At 36.3% G+C, this 20,833-nt stretch overlaps 1 protein-coding gene across 1 annotated transcript in view; it reads left to right on the top strand.

The window, feature by feature from the left end:
* LOC129562016 (ephrin type-A receptor 5) overlaps positions 1 to 20,833 on the top strand; it is a 110,623-nt gene that overhangs the window by 70,254 nt on the left and 19,536 nt on the right. Inside the window, exons 4-7 of the mRNA XM_088836123.1 lie at positions 441 to 508; positions 1,775 to 1,900; positions 2,608 to 2,793; positions 18,987 to 19,048. Coding sequence (XP_088692249.1) covers positions 441 to 508; positions 1,775 to 1,900; positions 2,608 to 2,793; positions 18,987 to 19,048 — 442 coding nt within the window. The remainder of the gene's footprint in view (positions 1 to 440; positions 509 to 1,774; positions 1,901 to 2,607; positions 2,794 to 18,986; positions 19,049 to 20,833) is intronic.

Here is a 20,833-nt window from a genome sequence, read left to right as displayed (position 1 = left end):
GGGTGTGAGGGGAAAAGAGCCAGCAGAAAAACTAAAGACCCCAAAACAAGAGGAAAAAAAAATGATAATGTAAGGTGCTGAAAGGAGAAGACTATTGAATCAGAGACATATTGGGGCAGCTCCTCTGAAAAAGGCAGGGGCCTCAGAGGTGGTTAAAAAAAGTAAACGAGGAAGGGAACAGAGAAGTGTCTGGTGTGTGGTATATGGTGAAGTGATGTTTAAATATAGATTTGGAGAGCTTCAGACTTCTCAGTGAAATCTGGGCAGAAATAAGGGATATTGGCTGCAGAAATACGAGTCATCCAAGAGTATTGGTGTTCCATCCTGCTGGTGTGAAAATCACTTAAGATTGCAGTCATTTCAATTGTGTTGTGTGCTTCTGGGCTTGATGTGATTCACCACTTGGGAGATGTGGCTAATGATGGCTTACTCTGTTCCAGGCGGTGTGGTTACAGCAAAGCCAAACAAGACCCGGAAGAGGAAAAGATGCATTTTCATAATGGGCACAGTAAGCAAACTGTTAAAAAAAAAAAAAAAAATCAAAGCAAAGTAGGGGAGACTTTATTGTTACTTTGGCTTCTTTTCAGGCAAAGATTTGTAAAAACTGACCAAAAGTATTGTGTTAAAAAGTGTGTTTTGGTACATTCCTGGGCTTGTGGTGTTGCTGGCTGACCCTGGGCAATAGCTTAATGGTTTTTTTCAGTTCTTTAAAGCAAACTCTCCTCATAATAATGAAAACAAAAACTTTTTGCTTTATAAAAAGTTGTTATAACTGTATTTCCAGGCCAATTCTAATTCCTAGCAATAGTCAATAGAAATATATCATTAGATAAAACCACCAGAATAAATGAATAAATTTTTCTTTTTTTTTCTAGCATTTTGGCAGGAATTGCCCTGAGCAGATCCTGTAACAGCATCCTTGGTTCAAATGACTTGAAAAAGACTACACTTTTAAGAAATGCAGAAAATCAAGTTTTATTCATGAGCTTTAAAAATTAGCCTAAATGGGTTCTAATTTTATTATTTTAATATGTTCATTTTTAGATGAAGAGTACAGTGTGAGTTGATTTGCCAAGTAAATGACAAAAAGTGGATTTTTTTCCTTGTTTGTTTTTGTCATTCTGCCATATCAAAATCATAAAAGAATTTTTGAGCCCATTTTTAGTCCTATCTTGTTTAATGTTATTTATTCTCAAAAAATATCATTAAGGGTAATATTGGTAGTCTTTAAAATGTGATGAAACTAAGGGTCATAGAATTTGAGAGACTTGTATAAAGCCCTGCAGTAAAAATAGAGTGAATTTCTTTTTTTTTTCTTTTGACTTCTATGTCAGTGTTATAGGACCAAAGCACCAGAAAATTTGTTTTAAATTATTTTTATAAAAACTAAATCATCTGTGATGAGGTTTTAAGTAAAGCATAATAGAACAAGCCGATGACTAAGCCAATAGCATTTCATTGTTCAGTTTGGTAAGCAAAAGTGTCTTGGTTTGCCTCAGAGACTGACTGTCTGAACATTACTGCTGAAAGATGTATTTATTCAAATATATCCTCACATATGCACTTCATGTGCATGCCAGCAATCCAGATTTCTACAACTATAAAAGTGAGATAGTTGTACAAATGACTCCTGTAACTGAGGAGAAGAGTTTGTCCTAGCAGCTCTGCCACTTCTAGAAATTAGGGATTTAAGCCATAGTTGCACGTTAATAAGGTTTATAATTTCACTCATCATCACCAGCACTTCTATTTTAATGCCCGTTTATTTTTGCAGTTAAACTGCCAGGAGTAAGAACTTATATTGATCCACATACCTATGAGGACCCCAATCAAGCTGTCCATGAGTTTGCCAAGGAGATAGAAGCTTCATGCATCACCATTGAAAGAGTTATTGGAGCAGGTAAGACAGTGTATTTAATTCGGACTTTTAACGTGTTTATATTATAGAATGTAATATATCAATGTTCTGATCTAACTAAAGATGTTTTTAATCTGTATTTGTCTTGCTTTCAAAGTGGTATATAATTGATCATATTTTACTACTACCCTCTACATAGCTCATACTTAAACCTGTAAATGTCTAGCTTATGAAAAAAATAAACCAGCAAAAATAAATATTCAAACATGGTGTTTTATTATCTACTATTTATTATATTTCATACATATGTAATTTGTAATGCCCAGAAAGATTTACAAAATTCAAGTATCCAATTATTTTATGTATGAATCATCTCTTCATTAAGATTGTTTCCTTTTTGTCCTGCTATGATCTTTTCTTATTTTCTCATTAGTGTCATTGCTCAAGTAGAAAGCAAAGGAAGAAGGAAGTGGTTTTCAGTCAATTGCTTTTGGTTTCTTTCTAATGTTTCCAATAAGGTTTCTATATGTAAGACAGATGAAACTAATAACCACCAAGGTGTTTCATGATCACCCATAGGTGTTTTTTTCCCTATGGACCATTAATGTCTTTCAGCAATGACAAGGAAATTTGGACTCCCATTTAATTTTGCTTTGTCTAAACCTTACTATTCTAAGAGAACTTTAGAGTACTATTTTAGAGTAAAGATGTTTAATGAGTTTATGTGTTTTTTACATCTTTATCACAAGGTGAATTTGGTGAAGTTTGTAGTGGACGTTTGAAACTTCCAGGAAAGAGAGAATTACCTGTGGCGATTAAAACTCTTAAAGTAGACTATACTGAGAAACAGCGCAGAGATTTCCTAGGGGAAGCAAGTATCATGGGGCAGTTTGACCATCCTAACATCATCCACTTAGAGGGTGTCGTGACCAAAAGTAAGTACAGTGGCAAACAATGCATGTCTGTGTGATCATAAATATATGAATTTCTTCTACTAGGTTATTGTTAATTTCAGAATACACAGAACACTGGGCATGATAATTTGATTAAGAGTTTCTCTGATATTCACTGTACTTCAGTGGGTTCTTGTCAAAGGTGATCTTCAGTGAACCTGAATTTCTGTTTATTATTTTAAACATATGTATTAACTCACTTACTATGAATTCAGCACCAGAGAAAATGTATCCAGATAAAAGAAGCAGTAAAAGTATCTTTTTTTTTCTCCTCTTGGATCTTTCACTTTTTATCCTAATGAAATATTAACTTCAAAGTTTTGATTGAGGCATTGAAGTTTAACATTTAATAGGATTACTGTGACCATAGGTGCCTGCCACCTTTTAAGTGGCTCTTTATAGCCAGGTGTATTTCTTTTATTCCTTTTTTTGGTTGAGATATTTTAATAGTTCTAAAGAAAGCAATAGCCTCAGAAGACTAGGACATTCCTTAAGACTAATTATTTTGTTTAAGCAAGTCCTGTTTTTACTCAAAAATAGCTAAAATTTCACATCTGTCAAATTCTTAATTTCTTGTAAATATGGTTGTGTGTTGTGTTCCAATATAAGGATTTCAAATAATTTTTCAGTCATCCAGTAAAGTATTTATGTGACACATAACCGAGGCCTTTATTTTCTTTTAAGCCGTTTTCTCTTTGCCATTCCTATGTATTCTCTTTCTTTCCCTTATTCCTCATACCTTACATACCACTTGTAAAATCATCTGAAACATTTGGCAAGGAACACTCTTTAAACTTTTTTTAAACTTTGGTTCAACTTTCATTTGCTGTTAATCCAGTTTTAAATGATATATGCCAAATATGCATAGCAGCAATGTATGTTCAATGAGTGTTCTTATCCTACAAAGTAATGTAATTTATTGGATGTCCATTTCTACCATTTTGCTTTTAAATATGGAAAATGAAACAAAAACAACAGCAGCAATAAAGACGGCTTTTTCACAATAAAGAAGAACAACAACAAAAAAAGGTATCTGATTTATTACCAGTTAATTCTCAAATCATGATTCATTCCAGTAGGTTACAGATGAGAACACAGAAGAAAAAGACCTTAGCTAAGAGTATCATGTTGATGCTTGACAGAGCTTTTGAATCAGCCTGTTTTGCTGGAAGATTGTTTTTCTCTATGAATCAGAGAGATACACATCTCCAGTAAGAATGCCTGTAGAGGAACGTAACACAGAAATAAAATTACCTGCAGACATGTGGGTTTCTTCAAACTTAGATGTGTTTCTTTCCTCCACTTGACGCCTAAAACAAGGTAAGGGGCAGGGGCAAGAGGCAAATGAGAGACAAATAAAATAAATATTTTTTGAAGGAATAAAATAAAAAATTTCACAAAAACCATGTCCTATGATGAATGGGGAGGAATATTTTAAGTTAGAATGTGATGTGAGGGAGAGTGTCACAGGGCCAGTAAAATGAAATCAGAACTTAAATGGGGCTATATTCTATCTGAGAGGAAGGACTTTGGAAGGACACTAGTGATAGCATATACCGGGATATGCTGTGGAAACAGGAATTAACAGTGATTAAATAATCATTTGCTATGCAAAAAAGGTTTTATATTATAAAACATACTTCTTAATGACAGTCACAGTATAATAGTATACAAAATCTTTGATTTATTTTATGTCTTCTTTTCATCCTTGATATGACTGTTAAATTTCACTTCCTCAAATAAACACTGACCATGACTTCCTCAAGGGTACATGTAAAACTAATGGTTATACGTAGGCAGCCAATCTACCCTGTATTGAGTTAAGCTGTAATGGGTAGAAGAGTGTCCGATCACTGTTATGATCACAGAAGGCAGTGCTGCATAATGGTCAAGAACATGGGCTATGGATCTATCCACTGATTTTAATTTTGCTTCTGCCATGAACTATGTGGCTTTGCACAAGTTAGTGATACATTCAGAACCTGAGTTTACTCACTAATGACATGGGATAAGAATGCCTCATAGTGATGTTGTGAAGGTGACTTGAATTAATACAAGTAATGTTTAAATGGGCATGACACAGAGCAGGTAATTAATAAATACATGGTTATTACTTTTCCATTTATCTCTCTTCCTGTGCTCTGAAATTCTCCATATCCATGTCATTACTAATCCATTTTAATTGATATGTTACCCTACCTACATTGCTTCTTTCTCTGAAACCTAACTACCTTTGCAGTTCCTTCAAAATCTTATTCAAATTCCATCACCACCTCCACAAAATAATTCCTCATCACTTAACCCTGAAATAATCTTTCCTTCTTTTGAACACTGTGCTAATGTAAGGATTTTTGTAAATTTCTGCAGAGTTCCTTACTTTGTCCAAACCTCTTAATCAGATCTTTCATTTATTTTTTTCTCTCTTGCATATATATTTTTAACTCCCTGGCTAAAAATATTTGCTCCTTGAAGAAGCAGAAACATCCTAAATATTTATGTAAACCCATTACACCTAAACCTGAACCAATCCATGCCACTTTACTTAAAACTTTGAGCCTCAATGTCACACAAAAGGAAAAATCATACCTACCTTATAAAAATTTTATGCAGATGAAATTAAGATATGTTTGTGTATGTGAATACAATTGAAGATAATTGTATTAGTGAATAAGTATTTATTTTAATCTATTTAAGTAAATGCATCAGATAATAATAGTGTTAGACGCTCAGTTGTGTCCGACTCTTTGCGATCCCGTAAACTGTCATCCACCACACTCATCTGTCCACAGAATTCTCCAGGCAAGAATACTGGAGTGGGTTGCTATTCCCTTCCCAGAGGATCTTCCCAACCCAGGGATTGAACCCAGGTCTCCTGCACTTCAGGCAGATTCTTTACCATCTGAGCCATCAGGGAAACCCTCAGATAATACTAAACAAGATCCAAAAATTATTCAAGCTAATATTTGCCTACTTTTATAGACACTTAATTTATTACAGAACTTGTTTTATGTGAATGGTCCTGGCTGAGACAATAAAAGACAAATAAACTGCTCAAAGTAAGACAACTAAATTTGTCATATAATATTTATATGCATTTGAGACCTTTGTTTTTGGAAGCAAATGTCATCATCAACAAATGATCATCTTTAAATTCTGTAGTCTCGTTTAAAAAACCAGGACTCTGGTTGAAAATACAGACTTAACATTTCAAAACTTCTAATCAAGTATTCTCTTTGATGTTGCTGCCATGAAGCTACACATATGTGTAAAGCAAAATGTAAATATTTAAAATATTTCTTTGTCTTATTTGTTCTATGTGAGTTGAAACTGTTTCCCCTTAATAAATGTAGCTCTTGATGTTCAACCTAGGAAGTCTTCAACTTGTTTTTAATTTACCATGTTGCAACTCACTTTATTTGTGTCCTTAATTTCATGCTCTCTGATCTGATGCTAATTTATTCAGCAATTATTCTCAACCTGCAGCACACAGATAATGAGACATAAGTGCAACTAAATCTTGTGATTTTTCTGATTGAAGCAGAGGTGGGGAGCCTAAAGTAGCGCTGCTCAGGGTGGTGCCATCACAAACCTTTCCTGTATCACTACCCCACCTGCCAGAAACATGGGCCCTCATTCAGATCCCTTCTGTGATTTGTTGTTAAACAGACCACATCATAAACAGATATATATTCTACAGAGGCTTTATGACAAATGATGTAAAAACCCACAGTTCCTGGCTTAATTGACTCATTCGCAATGCAAGATGCTTTAATACAATGTACATGGAGCTAGGTTTTACTATTTAAATAGATTCAGGAAACAAAATTTAAGAGGGAAATTATAATCTATCCACTGTAGCATTCTTGATTCTCTAAGATTTATTTTTCTCACCCATGGAAATATTTTCAAAATTGAATAAATAAATATTTCAATTAAGTCTTAGAATTATTCACAGTTATATTGTGTGTGTGTGTGTGTGTGTTTGTGTGTGAGTTAGTTGCTCCATCATGTCCGACTCTGTGATCCCATGAACTGTAGCCTGGCTGTCCATGAAATTCTTCAGGCAAGAATACTGGAGTAGGTTGCCTGCCATTGGGGGATCTTCCCGACCCAGCCGTCAACCCCAGTCACCTACATTGGAGGCAGATTCTGTAACGTCTGAGCCACCAGGGTAGCCAGTTATATTTTAGTTCTCCTATAAAATTAATAAATTTAAGCAAAATGCTAGAGAATAACGAAAGAAATGTCTCCCTATTTTTCTTTCTGTGTCTGAGGAGACAGCACATTCAATGACAATTAATTGTTTAAATTGTGAGACAATTCTGACTTATTATATTAATTTGTAATTATCTTTCAAATATAGTATTTTCTATCCTATAAAGTCCATTTAATTTTATAGGCCCTTATTATATATTGCCCAGAGCTATTCCAGTAGTCTTCAAACTAGTCTTGCCATTTTGGTATTTTCCAATGGACATTAGTCCATTCCATACATTTTACAAAATCACTTTTCTCTCCTGCTTCATCACCAGGAGCAAACAAATCTAGCAGAATACATATATTTTGATACTTGATATAATTTGGTCATATCTCCATATTGCACTGTTTCTTTTCCGGAAATCTCTACCTAGTTCTTGTTCTTACCCTTGGTTATACTTCATTCCACCCTAGAATGTCCTCTCCATTTTCCTCAGTTCTGCTTGACCTTCAAGATTATTCAAATATGACATTCTCCATGAGACTAGCATGATTTACCTTAATTTTTCCTTCTCTCCTCACTGTCTCCCTTGCATAAAGTAAGCTACTCAATAATGTTGAATAGCTGAATAAAAGAAAGTATGCGAGCTCTACATTTGTCTTATTTTGCTCATCTCTAGGTTGCTAGATCAGGGCTTCCCCAATGGCTCAGTAAATAAAGAATCCACCTGCAATGAAGGAGATGCAATTTCAGTCCCTGGGTTGGAAAGATATACTGGAGGAAGAAATGGCAACCCACTCCAGTATTCTTGCCTGAAAAATGATATGGACAGAGGAGCATGGCAGGCTACAGTCTATAGGGTGGGAAAGAGTTGGACAGCTGAGCAACTGAGCACACATGCACCTGCTTCTAGATCAATACTCAGCACATGTAGGATTCCATGTATTTGTTGAATGAATGAATTCTCAGCCAGAGATAATCTTACAAATTCTAGTTGCATTTATCTGCTGCCCATTATATCATAATTATCTCTCTATACATATATTATCCTACTATATGATGAACTTCTTGAAATTGATATGTGTTTACAGTGCCTCTAGTGTCTGTCATAGGACCAGACACATTAGGTAATCTTAACCCTTTTTTCAAAAAGACAGGATTAATTAGGCTTCCCTGATGGCTCAGTGCTAAAGAATCTGTCTGCCAATGCAGGAGATATGAGTTCAATCCTTGATCTGAGATGATCCCACATGCCACGGGACAACTAAGCCCATGTGGCACAACTACTAATCTGTGCTCTAGAGCCTAGGAGCTAGGCTGAAACTGTGTATCCTAGAGCCTGTCCACAACAAGAAAAGCCACTGAAATGAGAAGCTCATACAACGCAATTAGAGAGTAATCACCACTCACTGAGAATCCAATTAGAGAAAAACCTGCGCAGAAACAAATCCCAGCACAACCAAAAATAAATAAATAAAATAAGTTTTAATAAATGAATAATAATATTAAATGACTCAATGACTAAATTGCAGTTATCTAAAAACTTTAAATGAGTTAAAGTGATATAAATTTTATATTTTAATTTAAATAACTTTGTTCTATAAAAGCATGAGTGTTTTAGGAAAAAAGGCATACAAAGGAAAGTGCATGAGGATCTTTTCACAAGACCTTGCATATAGCAGTTATAACCACTACACACACATATATTTCAGAGCTAAAGACACACATAGATTCAGAGTAAAGGATGTTTAGCTGCTAAGTCTTGTCTGACTCTTCAGAGACCTCATGGACTGTAGCCCCCCAGGCTCCTCTGTCCCAGAGGAATTTCCCAGGGAAGAATACTGGAGTGGGATTCCATTTCATTCTCCAGGGGATCTTTTCAATCCAAGGATATAGCCACTACTGATCATTAACATTACTTTAAGAATGTGATATTTTAATACTTTTTACATATTGTCTCCTTTAATGTGCACAACAATGCTATCCTGAAGATAATATTTGTTCTCAACTTACAGATAGGAGAATTTAACCTTTAAGAGGTTAAATACTTTATCTGATATCATAAATATAGCACAGGACAATACCAGATTTATAAATGATTCTATATGACTCCAAAATCCAAACTCTTAAACAGTGTACATTACTAACTTCATATATCATTATTTGCTATACACGTGACAAGAAACATTTATTTATTCAAAAGTTATTAATTCATCACCTACTAAATGTCTATCCTTATTAATCAGTAGGATACAGTGGAGATTAAACAAACTGATTTCCTGCCTTTATGGAGCTTACCTTTGAGTTGGGGAGATAGAAACTAATTGAACAAATACATTTACAATACATTAAATGAAAAAAGTAGTGCTAAGTTAGGAAATTATGGATTGTTTCTATTGAGAGTTGTTGGTTTCTATTTCAGAGAAAGATCTGTCTAATAATGCTTGAATAAATTGAAGGTGTGGGCCTTACAGATATCTGAGGACAGTGTAGTGTAGAAAAAAGGACCTGCAAGTCTTGAATGGAACTTGCATAGAATGCTCAACAGACCACAGGGCCAAGGTTGCTACAATGGAATGAATGAGAGGAGTCTGGTAAGAGCTTAATTTGAAGATGTAATAGGAGCTTAGATGGTGTGTGAACACTTTGGTCCCTGCAAAGACTGTCTCTTAATCTAAGCTTCGGAGCCAAGATGTGATGGAATCTTATTTCTACATTAGTAGGATTAGTCAGGATGCTGTGTTGAATAAAGATGGTAGAAGTCAGTGCTGAAATGGAAAGAGAGTGAGGAGACTACTGTCATTCACATCTCATTAGGGTTAGATCAGGGTAGTAATCTGACAAGATGGTGAGTAGTAGTTGAATTCTATAGATGTTTTGAAGGCAGTCACAGGAAAGCTTCTTGTGAATTAGATGTGGAATGTGAGATAAAGAGAAGAGTGGATGGTAATTTTAAATTACTGTTGTCCTGAGTTTCTTAAAGAAAGGAATTGCCATTTACAGGGAAAACTGCAGAAGGAGCAAGACTGTGGTTGGTAATCAGTAGTTCCGTTGAGGACAAGTTACTTTCTAGAGGCTTATAAGCATTCAGTTGTATAAGATTGGACTCAAAGTATAAATGAAGATGTTTGCAGTATGAGCATGCTTTGATTTTACATCTTCCATTTCACAAAAGGAAACAATTCTATGAGTCTTTATCATAAACCATGATGGAAATAAAAAAATTTAACACTGAAGTAGAATAGATGCCGGACATCTATTCTTCTATTACATCTTCAAGTTAAGCTCTTACCAGACTCCTCTCATTCATTCTCTGTCCTTTCATGAACATTCATTGCAAGTTCCATTCAAGCCTTGCAGGTTCTTCTTTCTACAATGCGCTGCCCCCAGATACTTGTTTTGCATTATGAGGGCACAGAGAGACGTATAATAAATAAGCAAAATATTTATTAGATATTTACAAGTGCTGTCTCTGCTGCTGCTGCTGCTGCTAAGTCGCTTCAGTTGTGTCCGACTCTGTGCCACCCCACAGACGACAGCCCACCAGGCTCCTCTGTCCCTAGGATTCTCCAGGCAAGAATACTGGAGTGGGTTGCCATTTCTTTCTCCAAGTGCTGTCTCTGATAAAATTTAAATCTTACTGACCAGAAAGATAGATACCTGTAGAAAGAGAGATTTACTGGCTCAAAGATTGACTATTAGTAAATCAAACCTTGTGATTTAAAGTCAATTTCATTATTAATAAAAGAAAGCTGTCACAATTTTAATTCTTAGATTCCTCAGCTCCTGTGCAAAGTTGATAATCTCTGAGTTCACCAGTAATTATCCACCTTCACTGATGTTAGAGAAGTTCTAATTCATTTTTAACTTGATAAATGAGCAGCTAATGAAAAAGTTTATATCAATGTAAACAATCTGAAATAAAAGAAGATATTTTGGAAAGCTTGAAATTTCTACTTAATAGAAACATTTAGCTTTTCCATGCTCCATCTCAGGTAAGGTATAGAGGTTTTTGATTTTATGATCTTTCCCCAAATTAAAATTGCATAATTTTGTAAGTGGAATTAAAATAATCTCAGTGCCATGCTAAGTTCTGATTGCCCCATACGATTTCCTCCCTTCCCACTCCACTGCTTAATAAACATTATCTATTCATACTAGAAGCACAAGATCCCATTTCTGGTTGACCGTTAATAATTGAATCATGATATTTGTTATTCAAAGCTTCCCTTGGAATAAAAATAAAAGTAATTTCAAGAAACTTCAAGTATTAATGCACTAAATGGAATACCAGCCAAATATATAGAATGACATAGCAAAATAAAACTACAGATATATAAATATAATAATATGCTCAGACACTCAGTCGTGTCTGACTCTTTGCCACCCCATGGATTGTAGCCCATCAGGATCCTCTGTCCATGGGATTTCCATGCAATAATACTGGAGTGTGTTGCTATTTCCTTCTCCAGAGGACTTTCCCTACCCAGGGATTGAACCTCTGTCTTTTGCATTGCAGGCAGATTCTTTACCAACTGTGCCACTATAAGCATAGGCTTACTTTTAGTTATTTACAAATCTTGTAAAATGTTTCTGAGAGAAGCCAAGTGACAGCTGTTTTCCAGTGAATTATGATGGTTCTAAATTAAATGCTCCCTTATATCCTTAAGTGGTACCATGTGTTTCCTGATGCACTCATGGTTTCAGAAAAGCAGGTTGGTATCAATACAAATAAAAGAATAAGCCCAGATTTAGCTACAACTCTTGTGATATGTCCTATTTCAGTGTTTCTCAAAATATAATGTGCCTCTGAAGATATTGCTAGAATGCAGAATCTGTTTACATAGATTGGTTTGGGCTCTGAGATTTTGTATTTCTAACAAGCTCTCTCTTGGGTGATAGATATGCCACTTGTCAAGGGCCATGCTCTGAAAAACAAGGGTTAAGTCAACATTTTCAAAGTTCATTTAACCTAATTTTGAGATAGCTTATGAAAAGAGACTACTTTACCAGGAATGATGTGTTCTCTCCTTTCTTGAATTTTGTTGGACATGAGCAACAAAAAAACTTCAGTAAGGAAGCAGATGAAGTTTTGTTTTATTGTGGCAAGAGAAACCCACATATCATGATATCTACCCTATTAAAATTTTAGGTGCAGATTGCATAGTACAGTTTTGTTCATTGTAAGCACAATGTGGTATGGCTAATCTCTAGAAACTTCTTGTCTCACATAACTGAAACTACATACCCATGAAACAGAAATCCCTCATTTCCCCTCCCAAGGCAGTGACAGCCACCATTCTGCTTTATTTTTCTATGGATTTGAACACTTTAGATTCTTCACATAAGTCCCTAGTGGCTCAGACGGTAAAGCGTCTGCCTGCAATGCAGGAGACCTGGATTTGATCCCTGGGTCAGAAAGATCCCCTGGAGAAGGAAACCCACTCCAGTACTCTTGCCGGGAAAATTCCATGGATAGAAGATCCTGGTGGGATACAGTCCATAGGGCTGCAGAGAGTTGGACATGACTGACCGACTTCACTTCATAAGTATTATAAAACCCAAGACCTATCCACTTCACTATTGAACACTTCCGAATGCTTGGAGCATCCATAAGTAATGATCGTAAGAATATGTTATTTATTGAGAGCAACTGAATTCCCACCAGATCTACCATTAATGCATGAGTCAGTTGGTGTGGCACAGTCATTATTATCAAACTTAATATAACACAAAAGACTATCTTTTAAGTTTTAAAATGAAATTTAAAATAAATTTGGAAATTATAGGCATCATAGTGTGGAGGGAAGAAAAACAGCTTTCGTAGTCAGGTAGACATGAATTTGATTCCTAGCTTTGTTTTTTATAACTTGCACTAATCAACTCAGGTAATATATTGAATCTTTTTAAGCCACACTTTTCTCTCTGAAAAGAGTCATTTGTAATATCAGTGTTAGACAATCTTAATGACAGTTAAAATTAACATCATGACTTGTAAGAAGTGGGTACTCAATAGGTCAATAAACTATATTGTTTTATGATTGTCAATACAAAATGATAAAATATGACCTAGGCAAATTCTTCAAATAATCTGTTTCTATTACTACTTAGACTCTACCTGAACTGGGTCCTTAGTAAATAACATAAAGTAATATAAAAACTCCACTCTCAGATTAAAATCATGTTTTAACGTGCTTTATGAGCTCTTTTTATATTGATTTTTTATAATATGCTTTCAAAATTATTGGCAAATCTACTCTTTGTCTGTACTTCAGCTGGATAATGGAAAATGATTTAGACCATTTTATTGAGTTTACAGTGGTTAGAGTAAGCCACATTAATTATTGCTATGTCATTTTTGCAGGCTAACAGGAACTGAGACAAAACATAAGCCAAACTAAATATAATTATCATTAAAATGGCTCAAGCATAAAAAATAATCAGATGGATTGTGAATTTTCTTATTCTTGTCAACAAAAGAAGGTCATGCTCATTTGCAAATATGCATTTTTATTGCTTTTCCCCCATTGCCTGATGGAGAAGGCAATGGCAACCCACTCCAGTACTCTTGCCTGGAGAATCCCCTGGACGGTGGAGCCTGCTAGGCTGCAGTCCATGGGGTCACGAAAAGTCGGACACAACTGAGCGACTTCACTTTCACTTTTGACTTTCATGCATTGGAGGAAATGGCAGCCCACTCTAGTGTTCTTTCCTGAAGAATCCCAGGGACTGCGGAGCCTGGTAGGCTGCCGTCTATGGGGTCGCACAGAGTTGGACACAACTGAAGTGACTTAGCAGCAGCAGCAGCATTTTCTAAAATATGAAAGGCATTTTAGGTCCCTATCATATTTTTCAAATAACTTTTTTGCTACTGAAAATACAACCTACACTCTCATAAATAATGTATCTGACTTTTAAAATTAGGTGATAAACCCCAGAAAAACCTTATAGGAGAGAAACCAGGTGCCTATCTCCCTAAAAAAATAACCATATTTTTGTTTCCAAATATATACTATTTAATAACAGTAAGTTTTATAATCAGTTCTTTCTCTTTAGATTGTGAATTCTTTCATCTAAGCTCAGTGAACTTGGGTTGAATTTAAGGAACAAATTTGCCTAAGAAAGAGATTTTTTACATAGGGATTTATCCAACTCCTGCTCAGGAGACCTTGGGAGAGCAGTAATAAATATTTACACTAACCCATAACTGTAAGAAGAGAGTATAAAAGATTAGAGGATAGATGCAAAGAAGAAATTCTAGAAAAAGGGAACAGAAGGAAACTGAAGGTTGTGCAGTAGTAATATAGGGGAGGTACTGTAATCATAAAAGACTTGGGGTAGAGGAGGTAAAGGTAGATATCGACAAAGTCTTCACTTTGATGGACAAGGCATCTGCTCACATGGTAGGGACTGAGAGGTGCTGATGAAGGAAAGCTTTGACTATATCCCCTGGATATCTGCTGGAATTCAGTTCTTCCATTCCAATTAAACTCTGACAACTCCCTCAGTGGATTTCTGTAAATGAAAGTCAAAGAGCTTCACAGGGCAGATTCCTGGAAACACAGGGGGATTCCTGAAAATGTAGACCTTTTTCTAGTTTGATCAGAGCTGGTGTTCAGTAAGTACACACTCTTTGGTGCTAATACCTATCATTTTTTTTAAATACTTCCATACTGTTTGATAAAAAGCTGAAGCCACAGTTACCTGCATGTCCCTTTTGTATGCCTACTCGGCTTCATCTTCGAGTACTTCTGAATTCCTGAAATCAGACAGATGAAGGAGTGATGTCTGGTATAGCAGGATGTTTCAATATTCCAGCGTTGTGGCTGGTGGCACTTTGGACATGTAGGTCCCTGTGCCAAAACAGTTATTAATTAATTCTGGACTTTTGAAAGAAAAGGGGTTTCAACATTAATGAAAGTCAGAAATAAGCCCTAGGATATAAGAATGAGACCAAAGGATCCAAAGCAGAATTTTGTCTATTTAATAGTTTGTCTGAGGTCCATTGAATGGGTGTGGCAAAGTCATTAAAATGAAGTTAATCTGGGAGCAAAGAACTGACTCATTTGAAAAGACCTTGATTCTGGGAAAGATTGAAGGCAGGAGGAAAAGGGGACGACAAAGGATGAGATGGTTGGATGGCATCACCGACTCAATCGAGATGAGTTTGAGTAGACTCCAGGAGTTGGTGATGGACAGGGAGGCCTGGCGTGCTGTAGTCCATGGGGTCACGAAGAGTCAGACATGACTAAGCAACTTAAGCTGAACTGAACTGAATCTGGGAGCATATCTCAATTCATAACTTAGATTACAATAATCCATGGCCATTTACAAATACAACATGAGTCACTTTTTTTTTTTCTTCTGGTATTTCCAGTCATTTTAAAAATCAGTGTTCCCCAACTCATCTCCTGTCGCTTCCTGAATTATAAAGGAAAATCCAGGCCTCTAGCCATATTTGAAGTTGACGAGCTCTTTCATAAGACACAGGCTACCTCTTCTTCCTGGAGTCCCTTTCACCTTTTGTTACAACGGTGACATTCTCAAAGTTCAAGTCAAATGACATCTCTATTACATGCTTTCTATATATGGGATGTTTTACCTAACATAGGTATACTACAAATATATGATAAATTATTTTAGACAAACTTTTTTTTATAACTTTTACAAACTTTAAAGAGGAGGAGAGAAATCAATATGCTTTATAGTATTACTTGTCACATTCCATTCAAAGAATAATATTCTAAAGTGTTTTAATAGAAGATAATTATCTGAGTGAGAAATTAGACTGAACTACTGGTGGCTCAGTGGTAAAGAAACTGCCTGCAATGCAGGAGAAATGGGTTCGATCCCAAGGTTGGGAAGATATCCTGGAGGAGGGCACAGCAACCCACTCCAGTATCGCTGCCTGGAGAATCCCATGGACATAGGAGCCTGACAGGCCACAGTCCATAGTGTCACAGGAAGTGAGATACGACTGAAGTGACTTAGTACTCACACATATTATTATACTAAATAGTGAGTTTTAAGTGATTTTGGAATGAAAACTCCTTTTTCTTCCTAGTTGTTTCTTTTTTGTATGTAATTATCTTTTTATTGGAGAAGGCAATGGCACCCCACTCCAGTACTCTTGCCTGGAAAATCCAATGGATGGAGGAGCCTGGTAGGCTGCAGTCCATGAGGTCGCTAAGAGTCGGACATGACTGAGCGACTTCACTTTCACTTTTCACTTTCATGCATTGGAGAAAGAAATGACAACCCACTCCAGTGTTCTTGCCTGGAGAATCCCAGGGACGGGGGATCCTGGTAGGAGGTCATCTGTGGGGTCGACCAGAGTCGGACAAGACTGAAGCGACTTAGCAGCAGCAGCATCTTTTTATATCTGTTTGTACTTCAAGGTAACGTTGATTGAATAAATTTAAAAGTTCTAATTCTATGACCTGAATTAATCACTTCTCAAGTAAAATACAGGTACCTTTCTGGAGAATGCCATTAAGTTAATTATAGTGCATTTCATAATTGATAGGCCCCATTTCCCTTATTATATAAAAAATTAACTAATAGACATATAAGATAGAATTTTTCTACCATAAGATCTTTTTCCACTTACCTCAGTTTAATTTAGCACTAAAATTGTATGTAGTATACATTTATTAAAGAATAAAGGGGCATGTTTTAAAATATAGTGAGGTTACTGTGTAGTAATAAAACTAACAACTTTGTTTTAGGTATTTTTTCATAGAGCAAATATTTTTGATCTAATATTTTTCATCTTATATCACAGACATATTACACATAAAATGTCATAATTTTATGATGGTAAAATATGATCTATTCTCTTGGTTAAATTACATCTAGCAATGACATTTATGCACAAAGTTGATAAAGTTTATAAAATAATGATATATAGTAAATTTAAATTCTAAGCGATGGGCACATATTGGATAGCAATATAACTTGGGAGATACTCACAATAACTCTGTGAGGCAGGTGCCATTAGTGTCCCCATTTTAGAGATGAGAAAACTGAGTTACAGAGATAAGAATTGATTTGCCTAAGATCATATGATAGTAATTGATATATCTGGGATACAAAGTCAAGCAGTGTGGCTTCAGAGTCTGTCCAGCTACAGTTTCATATCAGATGTGAATAAAGGAGGACCTCATCCATCAGAACAATGATTACAAGAGATGTTTCCAGATAGCAAGAGGAACTAGAACAGCGTTCTGAAGGATGGAAAAATTCGGATTGATAGAGATTGTAGGTGTGTGGCATAGAGGGAAAAGAGAGGTAGCCATAAGTAAAAGTATTGCAAGAACATGGAAATAAAGTGGGGAAAATGCAACATATATTACAGGGATCATCAGTAGAGCAGTAGACTGGATGAGAGTTTTTATTTAGAACTCTGGAGAAACCTGTATGCAGGTCAGGAAGCAACAGTTAGAACTGGACATGGAACAGCAGACTAGTTCCAAATAGGAAAAGGAGTATGTCAAGGGTTTATATTGTCACCCTGCTTATTTAACTTATATGCAGAGCACATCATGAGAAACACTGGGCTGGAAGAAGCAAAAGCTGGAATAAAGACTGCCAGGAGAAATATCAATAACCTCAGATATGCAGATAACACCACCCTTATGCAGAAAGTGAAGAACTAAAGAGCCTCTTGATGAAAGTGAAAGAGGAGACTGAAAAAGTTGGCTTAAAACTCAACATGCAGAAAACTAAGATCATGGCATCTGGTCCCACCACTTCATGGCAAATAGATGGGGCAACAGTGGAAACAGTGGCAGACTTTATTTTGGGGGCTCCAAAATCACTGCAGATGGTGACTGCAGCCATGAAATTTAAAGACGCTTACTCCTTGGAAGGAAAGTTATGACCAACCTAGACAGCATATTAAAAATCAGAGACATTACTTTGTCAAAAAAGGTCCATCTAGTCAAGGCTATGGTTTTTCCAGTGGTTATGTATGGATGTGAGAGTTGGCCTATAAAGAAAGCTGAGCGGTGAAGAATTGATGCTTTGAACAGTGGTGTTGGAGAAGACTCTTGAGAGTCCCTTGGACTGCAAGGAGATCCAACCAGTCCATCTTAAAGGAGATCAGTCCTGGGTGTTCATTGGAAGGACTGATGTTGAAGCTAAAATTCCAATACTTTGTCCACCTGATGCGAAGAGCTGACTCATTTGAAAAGACCCTGATGTTCGGAAAGATTGAAGGCTGGAGGAGAAGGGGACGACAAAGGATGAGATGGTTGGATGGCATCACTGACTCAATGGACATGAGTTTGGATAAACTCCGGGAGTTGGTGATGGACAGGGAGGCCTGGCTTGCTGCAGTTCATGGGGTTGCAGAGTCAGACACGACTGAGTGACTGAACTAACTTGTGAGAAAGATGAATGTGTTTGCTGGATATTATTATTTGGCACTTCATATCATTACCTCTATTAAAATGAAATTCATCCTTAAACTCATTTTCTACATAAATGGACTCATATTGAAAAATTTTTTCTGTATCTTAAATGTCAACCTTTATCATTCTTGTGATACTGTCTTCTCACTGATCCCATTTAGTATATACTGATATCATCATGCCAGGAATTTACTCGCTACTCAAAGAGGACAGTTTTATATATATATATATATATATATATATATATATATATATATATATATATAATTTGCACACAAAAATGAAAACTTCCAGATAAAGGTGGCACTACTGGTAAAGAACTTGCCTGCCAACTCCAGTGGACACAAGAGACATAGGTTTGATCCCTGGGTCGGGAAGATCCCTTGCAGGAGGGCATGGCAATCCAGTATTCTTGCCTGGAGAATCTCATGGAGAGAGGAGCCTGCTGAGCTATAGGGATGCAAAAGAGCTGAACATGACAAAAGCGATTTACCATGCAAACTTTTCCTAGATAAGACTGCAAAATAAAAAAGCAGCAGTTTATACCACTGTGCTCTTTTCAGGTAAACCGGTGATGATCGTGACAGAGTATATGGAAAATGGCTCTTTAGATACATTTTTAAAGGTAAGATTTGAGATAAATGCAACTATTGAAAGTGTTATTTATATACTGACTGTGATACTGAAGTAGAAATCCAGTCACCTTAAAGCTAAATTTTGAATAGAAATATCTGGAGTCAGGATAATTGTACTACAAAAGTTAACTTTGGCTTGAAAATTGGCTTGAAACTTATACAAATACAAATTACATGTCTCTAGGGTTTTATTTCGGAGAAGGCAATGGCAAGCCACTCCAGTACTCTTGCCTAGAAAATCTCATGGACAGAGGAGCCTGGTAGGCTGCAGTCCATGGGGTCGCTACTAGTTGGACAGGACTGAGCGACTTCACTTTCCCTTTTCTCTTTCATGCATTGGAAAAGAAAATGGCAACCCTCTCCAGTGTTCTTGCCTGGAGAATCCCAGGGATGGTGAAGCCTCGTGGACTGCCGTCTATGGGGTTGCAGAGTCGGACATGACTGAAGTGACTTAGCAGCAGCAGCAGCAGGGTTTTATTTAATGTATGTTAATGTGCCTCCCCCCCAAAAAATAAAGGAGGGAAGGAAGATAGGAATGAAGGAAAGGAAAAAAAAGATCATCTAAGTACTTAACTCTCTGAAGTAAGTTAGACAGAGTAATACAAATATTATATGGTATTGCTTATATGTGGAATATAAAAAATGGTACAAATGAGCTTGTTTACAAAACAGAAATAGTGTCACAGATGTAGAAAACAAACTTATGGTCACCAGTGGGGAGAAAGGGGGATACATTGGGAGATTGAAATTGATGGTATACATGCTGTTATAGATAAAATAGATAACTAATGAATATCTACTGTATAGAACAGAAAACTCTACTCAGTACTCTGTAATGGCCTATTGGGAAAATAATCTAAAAAAGGGTAGATATATGTATATGTATAACTGGTTCACTTTACACCTGAAACTAACACAAGATTGTAAATCAATTACAATGAAAAAAAATTTTAAAAAGAATATAAGTATTTAACTCTCTCAAAATATGTAATATCAGGCACAACAGGGGAAATGTCTATAAAATCCGTGAAAATCATCTATACTAATGAAAGAGTCAAACAGACTCATAACTCCCCTGCAGGCCAGCCACTACTTGTACTTCTGTGTTTGAAGAATCATTATGTGATTATAGTTGGTAGTCAAAGTTGTTAAATCTGGGTTTTAGGAAAAGAATTTACTTTGCAAGTCTCCAAATGTTAAATGTTGGCTACTCATTTTATTAGTAAATAGTATTTACTGAACAATGTAACATGTTTGCAGGCCTGATTAAACCTGTAGACTGGCAACCTTTCACCTGCAAATAGCTACAACTGTCATTGATTAGAAAAGTGAAGCAACAGTGGCATTAGTTACCATCATAAGAATATGACAGGGGTTCAATTGTAAGGCAAACTTCTCTTCCAGTCTCCAGCCTCTACCAGACTCTGCTGCCAAATTTCTTGTACATATATTTAAGTTTATCAGCCCCAAGACACTGATGCTGGGAGTGATTGGGGGCGGGAGGAGATGGGGACGACAGAGAATGAGATGGCTGGATGGCATCACCGACTCGATGGACATGAGTTTGAGTGAACTCCGGGAGTTGGTGATGGACGGGGAGGCCTGGCGTGCTGTGATTCATGGGGTCGCAAAGAGTCGGACATGACACAGTGACTGAACTGAACTGAACTGAACTGAAGGTCACATCATTCCTTTATTTCGAAATAAGCATCAGCTGAGCCTTATTCTGTGTGTCTGCACCAAACCCAGTGCCCACAAGTTGCCCAGAAATACTA

The sequence above is a fragment of the Moschus berezovskii genome, chromosome 5 (genome assembly GCF_049115385.1).
Source record: "Moschus berezovskii isolate FMDL1 chromosome 5, NW_MosBer_1.0, whole genome shotgun sequence".
NCBI lineage: Eukaryota > Metazoa > Chordata > Mammalia > Artiodactyla > Moschidae > Moschus > Moschus berezovskii.
Note: the sequence above shows the minus strand (reverse complement) of the source record. Positions and strands in the feature narration are given on the sequence as shown.